The 15,879-nt window shown below is 44.7% G+C and overlaps 2 protein-coding genes and 1 long non-coding RNA gene across 10 annotated transcripts in view; all 3 read left to right on the top strand.

Annotated features, from left to right (window-relative positions):
* Positions 1–4,288, top strand: part of frya (furry homolog a (Drosophila)) — a 45,560-nt gene extending 41,272 nt beyond the window's left edge. For 5 of the 8 annotated variants that reach the window (XM_062473848.1, XM_062473847.1, XM_062473843.1 and 2 more), the window contains 8 exons: positions 33–240; positions 575–724; positions 824–922; positions 1,007–1,090; positions 1,924–1,941; positions 2,282–2,392; positions 2,539–2,843; positions 2,929–4,288. In XM_062473848.1, coding sequence (XP_062329832.1) covers positions 33–240; positions 575–724; positions 824–922; positions 1,007–1,090; positions 1,924–1,941; positions 2,282–2,392; positions 2,539–2,843; positions 2,929–3,187 — 1,234 coding nt within the window. In that variant the 3' untranslated portion in view covers positions 3,188–4,288. The remainder of the gene's footprint in view (positions 1–32; positions 241–574; positions 725–823; positions 923–1,006; positions 1,091–1,923; positions 1,942–2,281; positions 2,393–2,538; positions 2,844–2,928) is intronic. The other 3 variants (XM_062473844.1, XM_062473849.1, XM_062473850.1) reach the window with 1 other exon arrangement.
* A 299-nt stretch (positions 4,289–4,587) lies between these two features.
* On the top strand, positions 4,588–5,634 carry LOC134029244 (uncharacterized). Its single transcript, XR_009931627.1, has 3 exons — positions 4,588–5,073; positions 5,192–5,440; positions 5,543–5,634. It is a non-coding gene; the product is annotated as an uncharacterized LOC134029244 (long non-coding RNA).
* An 11-nt stretch (positions 5,635–5,645) lies between these two features.
* On the top strand, positions 5,646–15,863 carry brca2 (BRCA2 DNA repair associated). The gene is made up of 23 exons (XM_062473461.1): positions 5,646–5,775; positions 5,898–5,926; positions 6,038–6,149; positions 6,255–6,310; positions 6,427–6,514; positions 6,645–7,262; positions 7,374–10,604; positions 10,714–10,809; positions 10,908–10,977; positions 11,053–11,567; positions 11,676–11,860; positions 11,956–12,137; positions 12,228–12,398; positions 12,513–12,879; positions 12,977–13,132; positions 13,212–13,359; positions 13,435–13,544; positions 13,765–13,957; positions 14,039–14,205; positions 14,292–14,430; positions 14,520–14,773; positions 14,894–15,025; positions 15,121–15,863. Exons 1-23 carry the CDS (start codon positions 5,646–5,648, stop codon positions 15,475–15,477), a joined length of 7,506 nt encoding a protein of 2,501 aa, XP_062329445.1. The 3' UTR covers positions 15,478–15,863.
* Positions 15,864–15,879: the final 16 nt, after the last annotated feature.

Below are 15,879 nucleotides of genomic sequence, written 5' to 3'. Positions count from 1 at the left end.
TGTATAAACATGCTTAAATGTGGCCTTCACAGTCTGAGCGAGGAGGAGAGAGAGGAGTCTCTGGAGTGTCGTTCGTCCCCTCCTCCATCCCCCTTCTTCTCTGCCATCCTCGCCGCCTTCCAGCCAGCCATGTGTGATGACGCGGAGGAGGCTTGGCGCCGCCACATCAACCAGCTGGTGTCTGACTCTGATGGCTCCTGTGCAGTCTACACCTTCCATGTGTTCTCCTCACTGTTCCAGGTAGCAGCAGTGGTGATACTGGCTCTGGGGCCTGTGGGTCTTGTGAAGTCAGACCACTCACATTCAGTAGAGAACAGGATTACTTTACTGGATGATGAAGATTAGGAGCGATGGGATGAACATGGGGGGTCATTAGTAGGCAAGAAGGTATTCTGTGGTTATCTTGTACTCTATAATCACCTGGTGATTCATTAAATGGGGTTAGTTCAACTCATTGCCCAAAGCTGACAAGGAAATCCCCGAGCTGAAAAATACTATGTGTATCTCTAGTAGCTTGTGATTAACTCTGACAACAGCTATGCGTGCATCAGACATGCTTGGTTTTGCATTCCAGAATATTCAGAGGAAGTTCTGCTTATTGACATGCGACGCTGCTGGCTACCTTGGTGACGGGCTTCGAGGAATAGGGTCAAAGTTTTTGAGGTCCTCTCAGATGCTGACCTCATGCTCCGAGTGTCCAACACTGTTTATCGACGCAGACACAGTAAGTTGCATTTTGTCCTCTGATTCTTTTGTAGGCTTAATAGTTTGTGACATAACCAGTACTAAAATATCATGTTTTTTTGTTTGTTTTTTTTACCAGATAATCTCTTACGGGCTTCTGGAAAAAATGAAATTCAGTGTGTTGGAGCTTCAAGAGTACCTTGACACTTACAACAACAGAAAGGATGCAGCCATATCTGTAAGAAATAATTTGATTTGAAATCACAAAAGGTCAAGCTGAGCAGTGTTGGTACTGACTTGTAATCCTTTCTTGTCTGAACAGTGGCTGACTAGCTGCAAGACCTCCTTTCCCAGGACCTCTGATGGAGCAGTTGTCTCATGCCAGCCTGGGGAATATGACGACAAGGTAGATGCTTCTGTGGTCAATTATCACAACCCTCCAGGAGGTTTCAGAGGTCATGTATTGAATGCAGCACTTTAAGTAGGCCTAACATATTGTGTGTCTAAACCAACATGATTAGTCCTATAAACAAAAGGTTTTTAAATACTGCTGAACTTATAGTTATAGAAGTTGCAGTTTCCTATGCTGCTTTGATATTTCTGTTCTGATCTATAATCGGGTGTTGTGTGTATCTGTTAATACAGTTATTAACATTACTGAAGGTACTACAGATTCCATTTCAATTAATCTCTCACACTTCCTGCCTTTCGTTTACTCTGTGGTAGCTCTGTGAGTGATCAACCTTCATTTTCTCTACATTCAAACTTCAACATTGAAGCTTGCATCTGAGTGGCACTTCATTACGATGTACTACTCTGCTGGGAGTGGGAACAGGTTTCCTTGATTTGCAGCTTTCTCTGCTAATCATTTAACTATTTTACTTGCTTACTGTTATTTTACTTACTGTTTGTACTATAGTGTATAACAAAACATGCAACTAGTAATGGTATGGTATTTTACATGACAAAACTCCCAGCAGAGTGACAGTGCGTCTGTTTAATTTGGCTATAGTAACAAAGCGAAACAATTCTTTTCTGCCTGGCTTTATAACTTTAAAGGAGCCTTACTTGAGTTTAATTCACATTGCTATAAACTATTGCCTCTCTTTTCTCTCTTTGTGCATGTGTGGCTTGTTGAATACTGTTCAACTATATAGACCTGATAACAGATGCATGCCTTCCATTGATTCTCTATCTTCCTTTCACTCTTTCTTATCTTGTAACACGCGTGCTTTGTAGCAAATGGAATCTCTGGCAGTAAGTTAACATTGACTAATTCCTGTTTTGTGGTTAAGTGTTTGATATCAGAAGCTCTCTTGTTCAAGTGAATGACTGACGTTGACATGCTGACACAAGCTTCATGAGAGTAGTTCTTCTCACAAGACATTGGCAGAGTACTCAGGGCTTGGTTGGCTGTAATACCCAGGAAAATATATACAATATTGCTGTAGTCTACAGCCCAAAATGTTTGAAGGACATGAAGTATTCAATCAAGTGTACTTTTTGGAATATAATAAAAAATGACTTTCAATGGTAACACTTCTGTTTCGCTGGATGTTTTATTCATTTTGACATGTTTGGATTTCTTTTTGTCCAGCAACTGGAGCTTTGTCAACGACTCTACAAGCTCCACTTTCAACTGCTGCTGCTATTTCAGTCCTACTGTAAACTGATTGGCCAGGTCCATGCAATCAGCTCTGCTCCTGAGGTATGTACATATAGATAATACAGAGAATAGATCATATTATCACACATAATACCTTTATATAGATGAATTGGCTGATATACACCCCCCTTGATGATAGATCAAGAACATGAAGGGGCTCAATGCACTCTCTCTCTTTCCACTGTCAGCTATCGAACATGTCCAAAGAGCTGGATGAGCTGAAGGGCAACCTGCGAACAGCAGCAGCCTCAGTGACAAGTACTGACCCTGGAGCTTTAGAGAGCAGTTCTGACCTTGCAGCCCTAGAGAGCAGTTCTGACCTTGCAGCCCTCGAGAGCAGTTCTGACCTTGCAGCCCTAGAGAGCAGTACTGTTTTGGAGACCTCCCATTTTGAGCCCAGCTTCAGCTGCCCTGAGGTGGCCGTGCAGGCCATCCTGGAGGCTCTGAGGAACAGCGAGTTCCTCACAGCTGTGCGCACCATCCGAGAGTGCAGGTAAGGAGAAAACTTTAGTTATGCTTCTGATTCCGAGAATATGTATTTACTTAATCTGAGAGGTTGAATGTTTTGTCCTGTGCAGGAGTTTGTGGCCGAACGACATCTTTGGCAGCCGTTCTGAGGATGAAAGCCAGACCTTACTGAATGTTTACTTCAGGCATCAAACACTGGGTCAGACAGGAACCTTTGCTCTGGTGGGTTCAAAGCAGGATCTCTCAGAGATCTGTTTAAGGCTTATGGAGCTGAATGGAGAGATCCGGGACATGATCCGCAGAGCCCAGGGCTACCGAGCCATCACAACCTTTCTCCCAGACTCCAGGGTGTCCGGCTCCAGTCTTTGACACCTGACTTCAGACCTTGCTCAGTGCCCTGTCCCATACCCAGCCTCCACACCTGCCTAGGATTGCTGCTGTCTTCACATTGGTCATTAAAAGCTTCACTTACTCATGGAACAGACCACACAATGCCCCTACCAGTAAATAACCTCCCTGAATATCACACATTCAGATGTGCAGCAATACTGTGGGAGTGTGCTTTATGTGGGCCCCTGGAACCTTGGTTTTTATTGCACTAATCCTTTTGGGTAACTTCCCAAAGCGGCCCCTTGCTACTGAGGTCAGCAACTTTCACATATAACAAAAGACATACCAAAGTTATTAACTTATTCTTCCTTATACAGTATATCTTTTTTGAATTGTTAAGGGAAAATGTGCAATGCTTCACAGAAGTGAAATACTTTTACTGTATCATGAGAGAATGTTTTTTTTTTCAATTTCAGTGCTATTAGCTACTTGAAATTTTGGATTACAGGTAAAATGACGCTGATATTTTGTTATGTTGTGAGGTAATGCATGTGTGTGTGCGTGCGTGTGTGAATTTAACTGTAATCAGACTACCATCCCTAACACTGCTCAGCATAATGTATACATATTGAACACGCTCATCAACTTTGACATGCTGCAAATCTACTGTCTCAAAAAACTAGATGCCGCTATGGGTTATCTGTTATCTTTCTACTGTGTAGCTATATTTGCATAAAAGATAATTATTTATATGAAAGAAATATGCTTGTAATCCATTTGTTTTATAGACTGAAAACAAATGTTATTATTCTGTCGGTAAAACTGCCAGGCATGCAAATGATGTGTACTTTAAAGTGTAATAGATATTTATGAATATAAGATAGTATTTTAACTGAGAGTTACATTTGTAAATAAATTGGAGCTTTTCTCATGCTTTTAAGATTTTATTTTTATGTTATTTACAGTAGAGGACAATATAACTGTATGCATGTAACCACCTGAAGGATATGCATATTTGTACATTTCTTTAGGGGTTGTTCCTGTAGCTATCAGCTTGTAAATACTATCGCCTTTGCCATTGTACTGTACTTTGGTGTTCTGTACACATCTGTAACAATAAAGGAAAAATAATATCAACAATGTTGAATCAGCTTCTTTCCTTTGTTGACAATCATAAAGAATCACTAGAAAGTTTTGAACTTTCAAAATAATTTAGTGCAGACCGATCCGAGTTAGTTTACGTTTTAGAAACGTATACAATCCTGATGCTATGTGCCGTCTGCTTCATTTGAAATACGTAATTTGCCTGAATATATATCCAGAGTATACATGCATGCTTGTATTATTTAAGAGGTTTTCACATAACGACTGGATTGACTGGAAATTGCAAATAAGATGTTACAAAAACAGATTCATTTAATAAAACTTGGCAGTAATGCTTCCGAAACCTTGATTTTCAACCTATCCTGAACCCGGAAAAACTGTGAGCAGTGTGACGTAAATCAAGTCAACTCATAGGTAACATTGGCGGGGAATGCAAAAACACTGACAGTGTCGCGAGTTCGGTAGCACAGAATTTTGTCAGGTCCAGGACGGAAAATGAATTGAAAGCTAGGTTAGTGCCATGACAAAACAAATGTGATGTCAATTGTTTTTTTCGAGCCATGGGATACTAAGTTACGTGATCATCGCCTGCTAGCCTGCTACTTAGCCAGTTAAACTTATATTGCTTGCTAATAACGTCAGCTAGCTACATAGTGGTAAGCTATGTAGCTAGCGTTCTAGCCAACTGGTGTACAGTAGTCTGGCCATATCAATTACTGTTACTGTACATAGCTCTAACGTTAAACCCAATCAATGACTCTAACCTGTGGAAGAAAACTGGAGAACCATGTTCGACCCATTTGTGGATCAAGTCTGGGAAGGTAGGTTAGCCCGAGACGCTATGTTTTGCAGTTAAGTGCATCACACTGTAGTCCTAAAGTGAGTCAAACCAATTTACCTTATACTTTCATGCATTGTTTTACACTATTGTCAATGAAGAACTGGGACCGCTGGATCCAAACTGGTTTGAAGAGCTGACGATCAAAGGACGGATTACTGGGAATGACACTACCACAGAAGAAGATCCATTGAGCAGGAATATACCAACAGACGAAGGTGGATGTTTCAAAACACCATTAGATAAATCTGCAGTAGACAATCAGCTCTTCTCTACACCTAAGGTTTTTAGATGTAGTAGAGTACATTTCCCTGAAACGGATGAAGATGGGTTATTGTCCTGTGAAAAAGGTAGGCTAAATTAATATTGTCTCTTATAATAACCACCTTTCATTTATCTGTCAAAACGGCCTGTCAAGTTCTGTTTGAGTAGCCTGCACATTTCTTTTCAAGTATGCCATGAAGGGACTTCAGAAAAAGTAACAAGTTTGTTATGGACAGATACAAGCCCAAGCTTATTTGGATCATGTGAAAATGGGTAAGGACATTGTTTGTGATGTGGGATGACATTTCTTTCAAAGAAATTAAAATTGGGAAACTATTGTGCATTACATATATTTTTTTATTGTTTCGTTTCAGCAGGTCAAGAAATAGTCCAGGTAAAACCCAGGAGCAAGAAAGTTTTGGTAAGTCGATTATGGTCATTAACTTGTGATGGGTTTTTCATAATGCTCTGCGTTAACATTGTATAATAGTCTGGTCCTGCAGAGCTGCACTTGATTTATTTTTGTGTTTTGTTAATGTGCAGAGTTGCTGAGCACTCCGAAACCATCTGTGGTGAGTGTGCTCATAATTTACTGAAGCCAATTATCTCGATAGTTTGTCGTTTTCATTGTAAGTGATAATGCCACGGAGTGTTTGATCTGTCCTTTCTGTGATTGCGTGCAGAGAAACTATGTCAGGCACATAACAGAAAGCCTTGGTGCACAGATGGACTCCAATGTGTCGTGGACAAGTTCACTTAATACCCCACCTACCCTATCACCCACCATTATCTTGTGTAAGTACATATATTATGTATTAAAGGGTCAGACTGTAGGGTTGTAGTCAAATGACACCCATGTTTCTGAGTACCACGGTGGTCAACTGTCTCATCCTCATCCAGCTAAAAACAAGGACAGTGCCGTTCCTGTAAGTCTGTCTGCGGACCGGGAGATCATTGTGAGTACAATAAATGTAGACATCTGTATGTTTGCAAATTTATATAATGATATTGACTGCCTCAAGACAGATTCCTAATGCTCTTATCTTTCTTTAAAAATTATATTATTTCTTAGTTTGTGCGGAAGCTCTTCCCCTCACTCTCAAATACTGCAGGTCCAGAGTTGCCATCAGAAAACACTGCAACTTCAGTTCAACCCAGTAGTGAGTACCTACCAACCATATATGATGCTGTGGCCTAACCTGTATGGTTATGAACACTATATGCAGAGTACAGAACATGATTCCCATATTCTTCCATCTGCAGATTACCACCTTCCTGTTCTCTCACAAGATCTTTCACCAGAGGGCAGGATCTGGAGGCAGACATTGCCAGATGCTATCAAGGACGGAGTTGTTCGCAGCACAGTGGCTAGTGTTTTGGATGGAAGCGAAGATGTCCTCTCCGTATTCTTCAGTAATAGCAGCTCTGCTTTACGAAGGGTTAAAGTTAAGGAAAGAATTAAAAGGAAGCAGTCCAGCTCAACAAAGGGACAAGACCCTTTAACTGTGGGCACGGACCAATCCAGTGAGATGGCAGAGGACGAACACAGCAAGGACATCACAGTGTCCTCAAGGATCACCACAAAAACTGGAGATATGGGCATAACTCAGTGGACTCCAATAAGTCTATCAGATATATCAGATTGTGATTTGGATACATTATCTCATGATGTGACACAGACTGGCCAAGTGGAACCCAGCCCCGTCCCTGCTAAACCCCAGACAGGAGGAGCAGTATCCTGCCAGCCAGTGGGGTCCCAGCTGATTGAATCTGGGGTTAAAGGTTCACTAGACTGCTCTTTCACCAGGAAAACTAGAAAGTTTGTATACTGTATCCAGAATCCCCAGCCCCCAGCACAAGGAAACTATTCTCAGAAAACGGATGCATCTAATGGAAATGTACTCAGAGGTATGTTACTTTTTAGAATACATCTTTTTTTAATTTACACTGTAAATGCTACTTTTTTTCCAGGAGATTTTATTGTGATGTTTTTAAAGCATTTCTTTGATCTCATGATAGGTGACAGGGGACATATTCTCAACATGAGAGGACAAAGGACTGAAGAATTGAACAAGAACCCCCCTGATGAGAATCGGCAGCAAGAACAGGGATGTGTGACTGTCCCCCCTGCACCAGCCAAAGACCAGCATCTGGAAATGTCCCAGCTTTGTAGAGTGTTTGCACAAGATTTCAGTCAAATGGTGGACTCTAGTAAAGCAGACAACAACAAAATGGATCCTCTTCAACACGGTTTCTCTGCCTCAGCCTGCCTCTCAGCAGTGAGACGAAGAAAAAGACAACAGTCGTCTAAACGAGAGTCAAGTGGAACAAATGAATCTGTCCAGCATCAACGCGGGGATTACCAAAACGACGACAGACTTATCTGTGTGTCTCCGTCCAGCAACCTCACTAATCTCACAGTACAGGATAGTGGCTATGCCTCCACCTCAATAACACAAATAAACAGATCATCAAATCAACCACCATGCTCGGGCTTTAAAACGGGCAACAATAAGACCATTTCTGTAACACCACAGGCACTACAGAAAGCTAAGTCTGTATTTGAGGACTTAAAAGAAAGCTTGTCATTAAATATTACTGATGCCAGTACATCTGTCAGTCAAGTCAACCAGGACATGTACCCTTGTAATGAAAGCAGCTTATGCACTGAAGTCAGTTTTGTAAAACCACTGAATAGTGTGAAAAAGTCTCAGAACACTGTCTGTGGTACTCAAAGCCCTTTAACAGCCTCACAGCATGCTGATGTTACCGAGTTGTGCAGTCTTTTAGAAGATGCAGACAGCCAGTTTGAATTCACACAGTTTAGATCTGCGAAGTCGAGTTCTCGTGTTCCAGAAAGTGTGGCCCCTCACCAGTTATCTGAGAAAGAACTGGACCCTGAATTTCTTACAGGAATAGATTTTGACGACAGCTTTAACTCTGAAAAACAGTTTGTAAAGATGGCAAACCCTAGCAATATCTCTGAAAACAAAGTTCAAATGCACACTAGCAGCTTTGATATGGACAAGTCTGATGTCAAAAGTAGCCCTAAAGTAGCCGTAGGTTTCATAACAGCTGAAGAAAATCATGTGCGGGTTTCAGTTCAGTGTCTGAGCAAAGCGAGGGCCTTGTTTGCAGATTTAGACGAGAGCTGTGAGGCAACAAGAGATGCATGTTTTGACAGCTCTGTGATAGCATCAGCTAAGCTAATTGAACCCTTACCTTTGAAACAGCAACTTGACGAAGCTTCTAATGTTGAACATTTAGAGCCTGTTGATGGTGATACTGCTGACAGTATTGACTTGATGTGCATTGAAGAGGACATCCTATCAAATTCAACAGACAACCACAAGACTATTGCAGGTTGTTCAAGTTTGACTGCAGTTCACCTATCTGATAAAGTGGATGTACCTGATGAAAGTGTTGAACCTGGGAAGACTCCACCGTACGTGCTACATTCTCATAAATCACACAGTGGTTTTCAGATGTCCAGTGGTAAAGGGGTCACTGTCTCAGCCAAAGCCATTCAAGAAGCCTGTGTTATCTTCAAAGACTATGAGGTTCTAGAAAGTGTAGCGTGTGTTTCACCGGCTCGGTTCAAACCCTGTGAAGAAGTTCCTGCGACTTGTAGCGGCAGATTTGAGAGAAAGAACTGTGGCTTTAATGCTGCTGGTGCGACGAGGGCGCATGTGTCTGGTAAGCCTCTTCTGAAGCCGGAGGCTCTGTTCAGTGGCAGCGGTACGCTCGGCATGAACAGTGCTGTGAAGACATTAAAGGATCATCAGTGGGACAGTGATGGTGGCTTCAAGAAGCCTTGTACTAAACCAGCCACAGTCTCTGCAGAAACCTTGTTATCTGAAAGGGCCCTGGCACATAATGTCAATTCGTTGCAAAGGGGTTGTGGATTCAGCACTGCAAGTGGGAAGAGAGTTGCTGTGTCTGATGGAGCCCTTCAGAAGGCAAAGGCCCTGTTGAGTGAATTTAATGAGGACGGAACTGAAAAGAAAGAAGCGAGAATAAGTCATACCAGTCCAACAAAGACTCTGACAGAGAACCTTGGAGGGTTTAAGACGGCCAGTGGAAAAGGAGTAGCATTGTCAGCGAAGGCCCTTGAACACACCAAGGATTTCTTCAAGGACTTTGATGCTAACACAGATGCCTCTAAACTTGCAGATACAAATGAGAAGTCTGTTGAAAAAAGGAATACTCACATGAATGCAGGGAAAAGTAATTGTGGTTTCACAACAGCTGGGGGCAAGAAGGTGCATGTCTCTGAAAAGAGCCTGTTGAGGACAAAAGCCCTCCTGATGGAATCCCCTAGAAAAGATTGTGGTGATATTAACTTGACTAAACCTGCTTGTAGGGAAAGGGCCTCAGGATCAGCCGGAGACCACACACATCCATCACCCAGTGACAATGATGCTGATGCAAACCAACTACCCAACACTGTGTCGGATTCTCTCGATGAGTTAGGAAAGGGTTTTTCTTTTAGCACTGCCAGTGGAACAACAATATGTGTGTCAGACACTTCCCTCCTAAAAGCCAAGTCTCTTCTCAATGAATGTGAAAGGGATGTTGCGACTAGTGACAGATTGGATTCAGCAAATACTTTGTCACTTAAATTGCCTCAAAAGCCTCTTTGCAACACAGCCAATGGGAAGGCAGTGCCTGTTTCTGAGAAGGCCCTTCAGGAGGTTAAGTCTGTTTCCTGGGAGACCAGTCACATTAAATATGACACAATAGCTCAAAGTCCTGCAGAATGTTCATTTGGATTCAGCACAGCTAGTGGTAAAGGGGTGCATGTGTCTGAAAAAGCACTTAAAGCCGCTTTTGACAAATTCAGAGAAACTGAAAACAATATTGTACAATGCGAGCCTATTAGTGAAAAAAGCGATTACAAAACACTACTGCCAGCTCATGACCAGCTCGAGCCAGTGACGGCGAGGAAACCAGAGAATCGTGACACGGTCCTGACCAGGGATGGAAGAGAACACGGAGAGGGTTCTTCCTTGTTGAACCTGGAATCTCTGGGGTTTAGTGGCTGCACAGACACCCAGCAGGAGTATTTTGCTCAGGAGGCCATGGACAGCACCAAGGCTCTGTTAGAGGATGAACACCTGTCGGGCCAGAGCTCTAGATCTTTTGCTTTTCACAAAAACCCTTTAGAGAAGAATCCTGCCTGCAGCGAGCAAGCTGAATATAGAAGCAGAGCAACTGGAAAAAGGACAGGAGAGGATGCTGATGTAAAAGGTAAGTACAGTAGTACAGTTGTTTTGGAGTTAATGTTATGAATCAATATACTTTCATTCTTATAACAGGAGTGTGTTATTTTAAGCATTTCTGATACTCTAATTTACAGAACAGCCACCCTTGAAAAGACGACTCTTGGCTGAGTTTGACAGAACTCTGGATTGTAACAAGCGGTCAATCACACCAGTCAAAAGTTGCTCAGATGGTACCAACCTATCTGTAACCAATGTCAAGACACAACGGATATTAAAATGTGAAGTAAAATCGAATGTTTTCATATCCATACCTCCTTCTGTGTTTTAGGGATGCTGAAAGACAGGAGAGTGTTTAAATATAATGTCTCTCTTCAACCGAATATCACAAGACCATTCAGGTAGCTTCAGTCATACTCAAAATCTTACAGTTGGAATGAAACATTCCAGTCCCTCATCAAGTTTTTGTTATACAGGGATCCAAAGAGCCATGTTGGCTTGACTTTGAATAAGGCTGAGTCACAGAACAGGAGGCCAGAGCCAACGCCAGCAGACATCAAGCCCTCCACTGCCAGGGGAGCTGTCTTTGTTCCTCCGTTTCGTAAAAATATCAAGACAGAGACACACAGGAGCAATTTTCAACAGGATAAAGGTGGAACACCTGTCGTGCTGGTTCCCCAGTTTGGAAAACCAACAAGTAGGAAAACTGATAAAGACCCGCAACCTCCAAACAATAACACAACCCACCACCTCTTCAAAATACTGGCTAAGACCAGTGAACCATCGCCTGCACTGGAAACCAAAGACAACCAAAGCCCTGAAATGGAAACTAATTATAGTGACAAGGTAAACAAAATGAAAATAGACCCACAAAGCCATGAGAAGATAAACCAACCCAGTGGTGATGACGAACAAGATGTCTCTTATACTGCACGACAGGACACCATCACGGAGGGCTCCACTTCAGACCAGGCTTCCCCTGGTAGCCACGGTAACCAGCATTCGGTTAATACTTTGGGTGTCCTCGTCGATTTCCCTTCTCAGCCGTGTATAGAAGTCAGGGGAATGTTGTGTGTGTGTGTGTGTTTTGCGTGAGCAGAAGTGGATCTCCAGAGTTTGCAGCTCGCTCTGGACATGCAGATCATGAGGCTGAGGAAGAAGAAGCGTCAGAACATCCGTCCGGTACCAGGGAGCCTGTTCCTGGCCAAGACCTCGGGGGTCCCCCGGGTGGCTCTGAGGGAGGCCGTCAGAGGGAGGTGTCCTGTCCAGCACACCCAGAAACAGGTAGGCCAACACGGCATGACCTGGATGTGAACATCCAGTAGAAAGATCTTGATTCCTGCGGTGATTTGGATGGTGGCTTTTCTGTCCTTCTCCAGCTGTATGGATACGGAGTGCATCAGCAGGTGCGTCAGATCAGCAGCGAGAATGCCGAGCCGTTTTGTTTTCACTGCCAACACTTTTTCAAACGAGAGGCGTTGGCAGCCGGAGTTCAGCTTGCTGATGGGGGCTGGCTCATCCCCAGGAAGGATGGCAGGGCTGGGAAAGTGGAGTTCTACAGGTAGTGACATCCTCCATTACAACTGACTTAAGATCAACTGTAATAACCCTACCAGAAGAGAGCTACTGTACTCTGCCCTCTCGTCTCCAGAGCGCTGTGCGACAGCCCAGGTGTGGACCCCCAGCTGATCAGCGAGGCGTGGGTGTATAACCACTATCGCTGGATAGTCTGGAAGCAGGCGGCCATGGAGAGATGTTTCCCGGAGGTGATGGGGGGTCTCTGTCTGACCCCAGAGCAGGTGCTCCTGCAGCTTAAATACAGGTACTCACGCTTCATGCCGGTCATGGATTTTTAGTCATCACAAGTTATTGTTTGTTCTGTAGGACCCATCGATTCGTTTCACTCAAACCTAAAGGATGTATTTTGTTGATTTAGATACGATGTTGAAGTGGACCACAGTCGACGACCGGCTCTGAGGAAGATCATGGAGAGAGACGACACAGTCGCCAAAACCCTGGTTCTCTGTGTGTGTGGTGTTGTGTCCAGGGGACAGAACCGCCCGAGCCGGGCTGAAGCCAGCTCCCCCCAGGTGGCCGGCAGCAAGGCCGACCCACGCTTTGGGGTCATATGGCTGACAGATGGGTGGTATGCCATCAAGGCCCAGATGGACGCCCCGTTGACGGCCATGCTGGCCAAGGGTCGCCTTGTCGTGGGGGGTAAGCTGGTGATCCAGGGAGCCCAGCTGGTGGGACCCCAGACGGCCTGCTCCCCTCTAGAGGCTCCCGAGTCCCTCATGTTGAAGGTAAAAGATCAGACTCTGTGGGAGGGAAAGGCAACAGTCGAGCTACTAGTTAGATCAAGACACTTAATAATCCTGTCGTGCTTCAATGTGATTTCAGATTTGGGCCAATGGCACCAGACCAGCCAGATGGGATGCGAAGCTAGGGTTTCTGTGTGACCCCCGACCCTTGCTCTTCCCCCTCTCGTCCCTGTATGGCGATGGAGGTCCTGTGGGCTGCGTGGACTTGGTGGTGCTGAGAAGCTACCCTGTGCAGGTGGGGAAAGTGGCTCCTAATCAAGACCCAACACCCCGTGCTTGGGAACGTTTTGAAGAGACTTGTCTGTTGTGTCTAGTGGATGGAGAGGAAACCAGATGGAGGCTTTGTGTTCCGTACTGGACGCGCCGAGGAGAAGGAGGCCCGTCGCCACAGCGACGGCAAGCACAAAGCTATGGAGGTCCTCTTCGCCAAGGTCCAGGCTCAGTTTGAGAAGGAGGACAATGGTACAGAATGCCCGCTACTTGGAATATGTCAATACGCCGATGTTAACAGGGCTTTGACAAGTTCTGATGTCCTAGGTAAGAAAACCCGAGGCCGAAGAGGATCGTTGCGTCGTCAGGACATTGAGGATCTGCAGGATGGAGAGGAGCTGCATGAAGCAGTGCAGAACGACCCAGCATACCTAGAGGTGAGGATTAGCACACATCTTTGAAGCCTGCTTAGTAAGACACAGCTGGGAAGTCTAACTTCTCTATTGGAGCATTGGTGGTGTGCTCGGTAGCACTGGGTTTCAACACTGATTTCCGAACTGAAAGTTGTTAAGATGAAGGTGTGTGTTCTGACTCAGGCTAAGGTGATTCAGGCTAAGGTGATTCGTGATTACAGTCAGGGTGTGTGTTGTGACCCAGGCCTCTCTCAGTGAGCAGCAGAGAAAGGTCCTGACCTCCTACAGGAGCTCCCTGGGGGAGAGGAGGCAGGCCCAGCTTCAGGAGAGCTTCCGCAGGGCCCTGGAGGCTGATGGCGGACACGGTCCTAACAGGGAGGTCACACCAGTATGGAAGCTCTGCGTGGCAGACTCCAGAGACCAGCGGGGCACTAGTGGTGGGTATTTCTACTATGAAGGTGTAGTATAGCTCTACCTTTCTAAATGAATTCCTCATGATGGCGTCCTCATTCTTTCAGTCTGCATGCTGAGTATATGGCGTCCTTCCATGGACCTCCAGTCTTTCCTGAGGGAGGGTTGTCGATACCGGGCCCACCACCTCTCTACATCTGAAGGCAGGAAGCGATCTGGCGGAGGTTCAGTTCAGCTAACTACCACAAAGAGAACACAGTTCCAAGGCATGCAGGTACTGCGGTTCCAGTTGCTAGTATTGCACTCAACTACACATGACAGACAATTAAAGCTTTTGTACTTACCATCCTTATTACCCAGGCCTCCCAGGACTGGCTGGCAGGGAATTACCATGCTAGAGTGGCAGTCAGCTTTCACGATCTCCGTAATCCTGAATTCCAGCCATTCTGTGGAGAGGTGGATATTGTTGGATATGTCATCTCCATCACTTCCAGTCAAGGTAGGTCTCAGCCATTGCATCAGTAGTGTTAATAATATCACTGCTCTATGTCTGACACATCTACAGCTGACAGTTCCCTCCATGTGCAGGTTTTTCTCAAGTAGTATACATGGTAGATGGGAAGCTGGACTTTGTGAAGGTACACTCCTACAGTAGCTTGGTTCAGCTGGGTTTGGAGGATCTTGTGAAGCCTCGGGCCCTCCTGGCTGTGAGCAACCTGCAGCTGAGGACACTGTCCAGCCCCATCCCTGGCCTGCACGCCAGCGACCTGGCCCTCTTCACCTCCAACCCTAAGGACTCCCATCTACAGGAGGCATTCACACAGCTTAGGGCACTGGTCCAGGTACACCTTGCACTTTCAAATGCTGTGGATTTTGTTTGAGAGTCTGGATCACAACCCCCAAAAAACGTGTTTTTTCTTCAATGGGCAGCATAACATGTGTTTTTGTTCTGATTGTGACAGGGCCAGGAGCTCTTCTTCCTGAGTGCAGAGGAGAGGCTGTCGAACTTGATCCCATCTGATCCCAGCTCCTTCTCCTCCCCAGCTCTGCAGCCTAGAACTCCAGCCTGGAAGACACAAGATGGAGGGATACATGTAAGTTGTTATGACGTAAAGGGCCATCTAGTTATCCAACCAGTATTGTTCATACATGGAATTAAGCCTAATGCGGAATATCTGTGGTCCTACAGAAAACCCCTCAGCAGCCAATCAGAGGCTTTGGATCCATGACTCCCATCAACAGTAGCCTTCCACCACCAATCAGCTCATCAGGAAAACTAGACCCAAAGAGTCTGAAGAGAAAGAGGGGACTGGACTCTCTGTGTCGCATTCCCTCTCCCCCTCCAATATATCCCTTGGGCACCATGACCACCCCATGTGTTAACAAGACATTCAACCCCCCCAGGAGGTCTGACACCCCAGCCCAGACCCCAGCTCCCAGACCAGCCCCACCAGAAGTGGAGGATGAGTGGGTCAACGATGAAGAGTTGGCTATGATAGACACACAGGCTTTATATAGTGGGCTTGGAGAAGAGGTCACAAGGTGACAGAGGTGTTATGAATGTCAAAAGAGACATTGCAGATACAGATTGAAAGCTGCTATGGATCTCAGTGTCCAGATGGTGCCGTTTTGGCTTGACTTTTCAGCCTCTTTGTGAATAAAACCATGAGTACATGAATAGCAAATACAAATTTCTGTGAAATGTCAAATTCTATCAAAAGCCAAACTAATAGATCAACCGTATATTCATGATTGACGTTTGCCACACTGCTTCTTAACATTAATGTTGTTAAGTTAAATACTTAACTCTAGTTTTTTGTTTTACTTGGTGAACAGAACATAGGCTACAGTTTTTATGGATGTACATAGTGCTTGTGGTTGTGTAAATGTTCTTGTCTTCAATGTGTAGCTGTATATAAATGTTCAAACGTTCACGCTTTTTTGTATT

This window comes from Osmerus eperlanus, chromosome 11 (genome assembly GCF_963692335.1).
Source record: "Osmerus eperlanus chromosome 11, fOsmEpe2.1, whole genome shotgun sequence".
Lineage (NCBI taxonomy): Eukaryota > Metazoa > Chordata > Actinopteri > Osmeriformes > Osmeridae > Osmerus > Osmerus eperlanus.
Note: the sequence above shows the minus strand (reverse complement) of the source record. Positions and strands in the feature narration are given on the sequence as shown.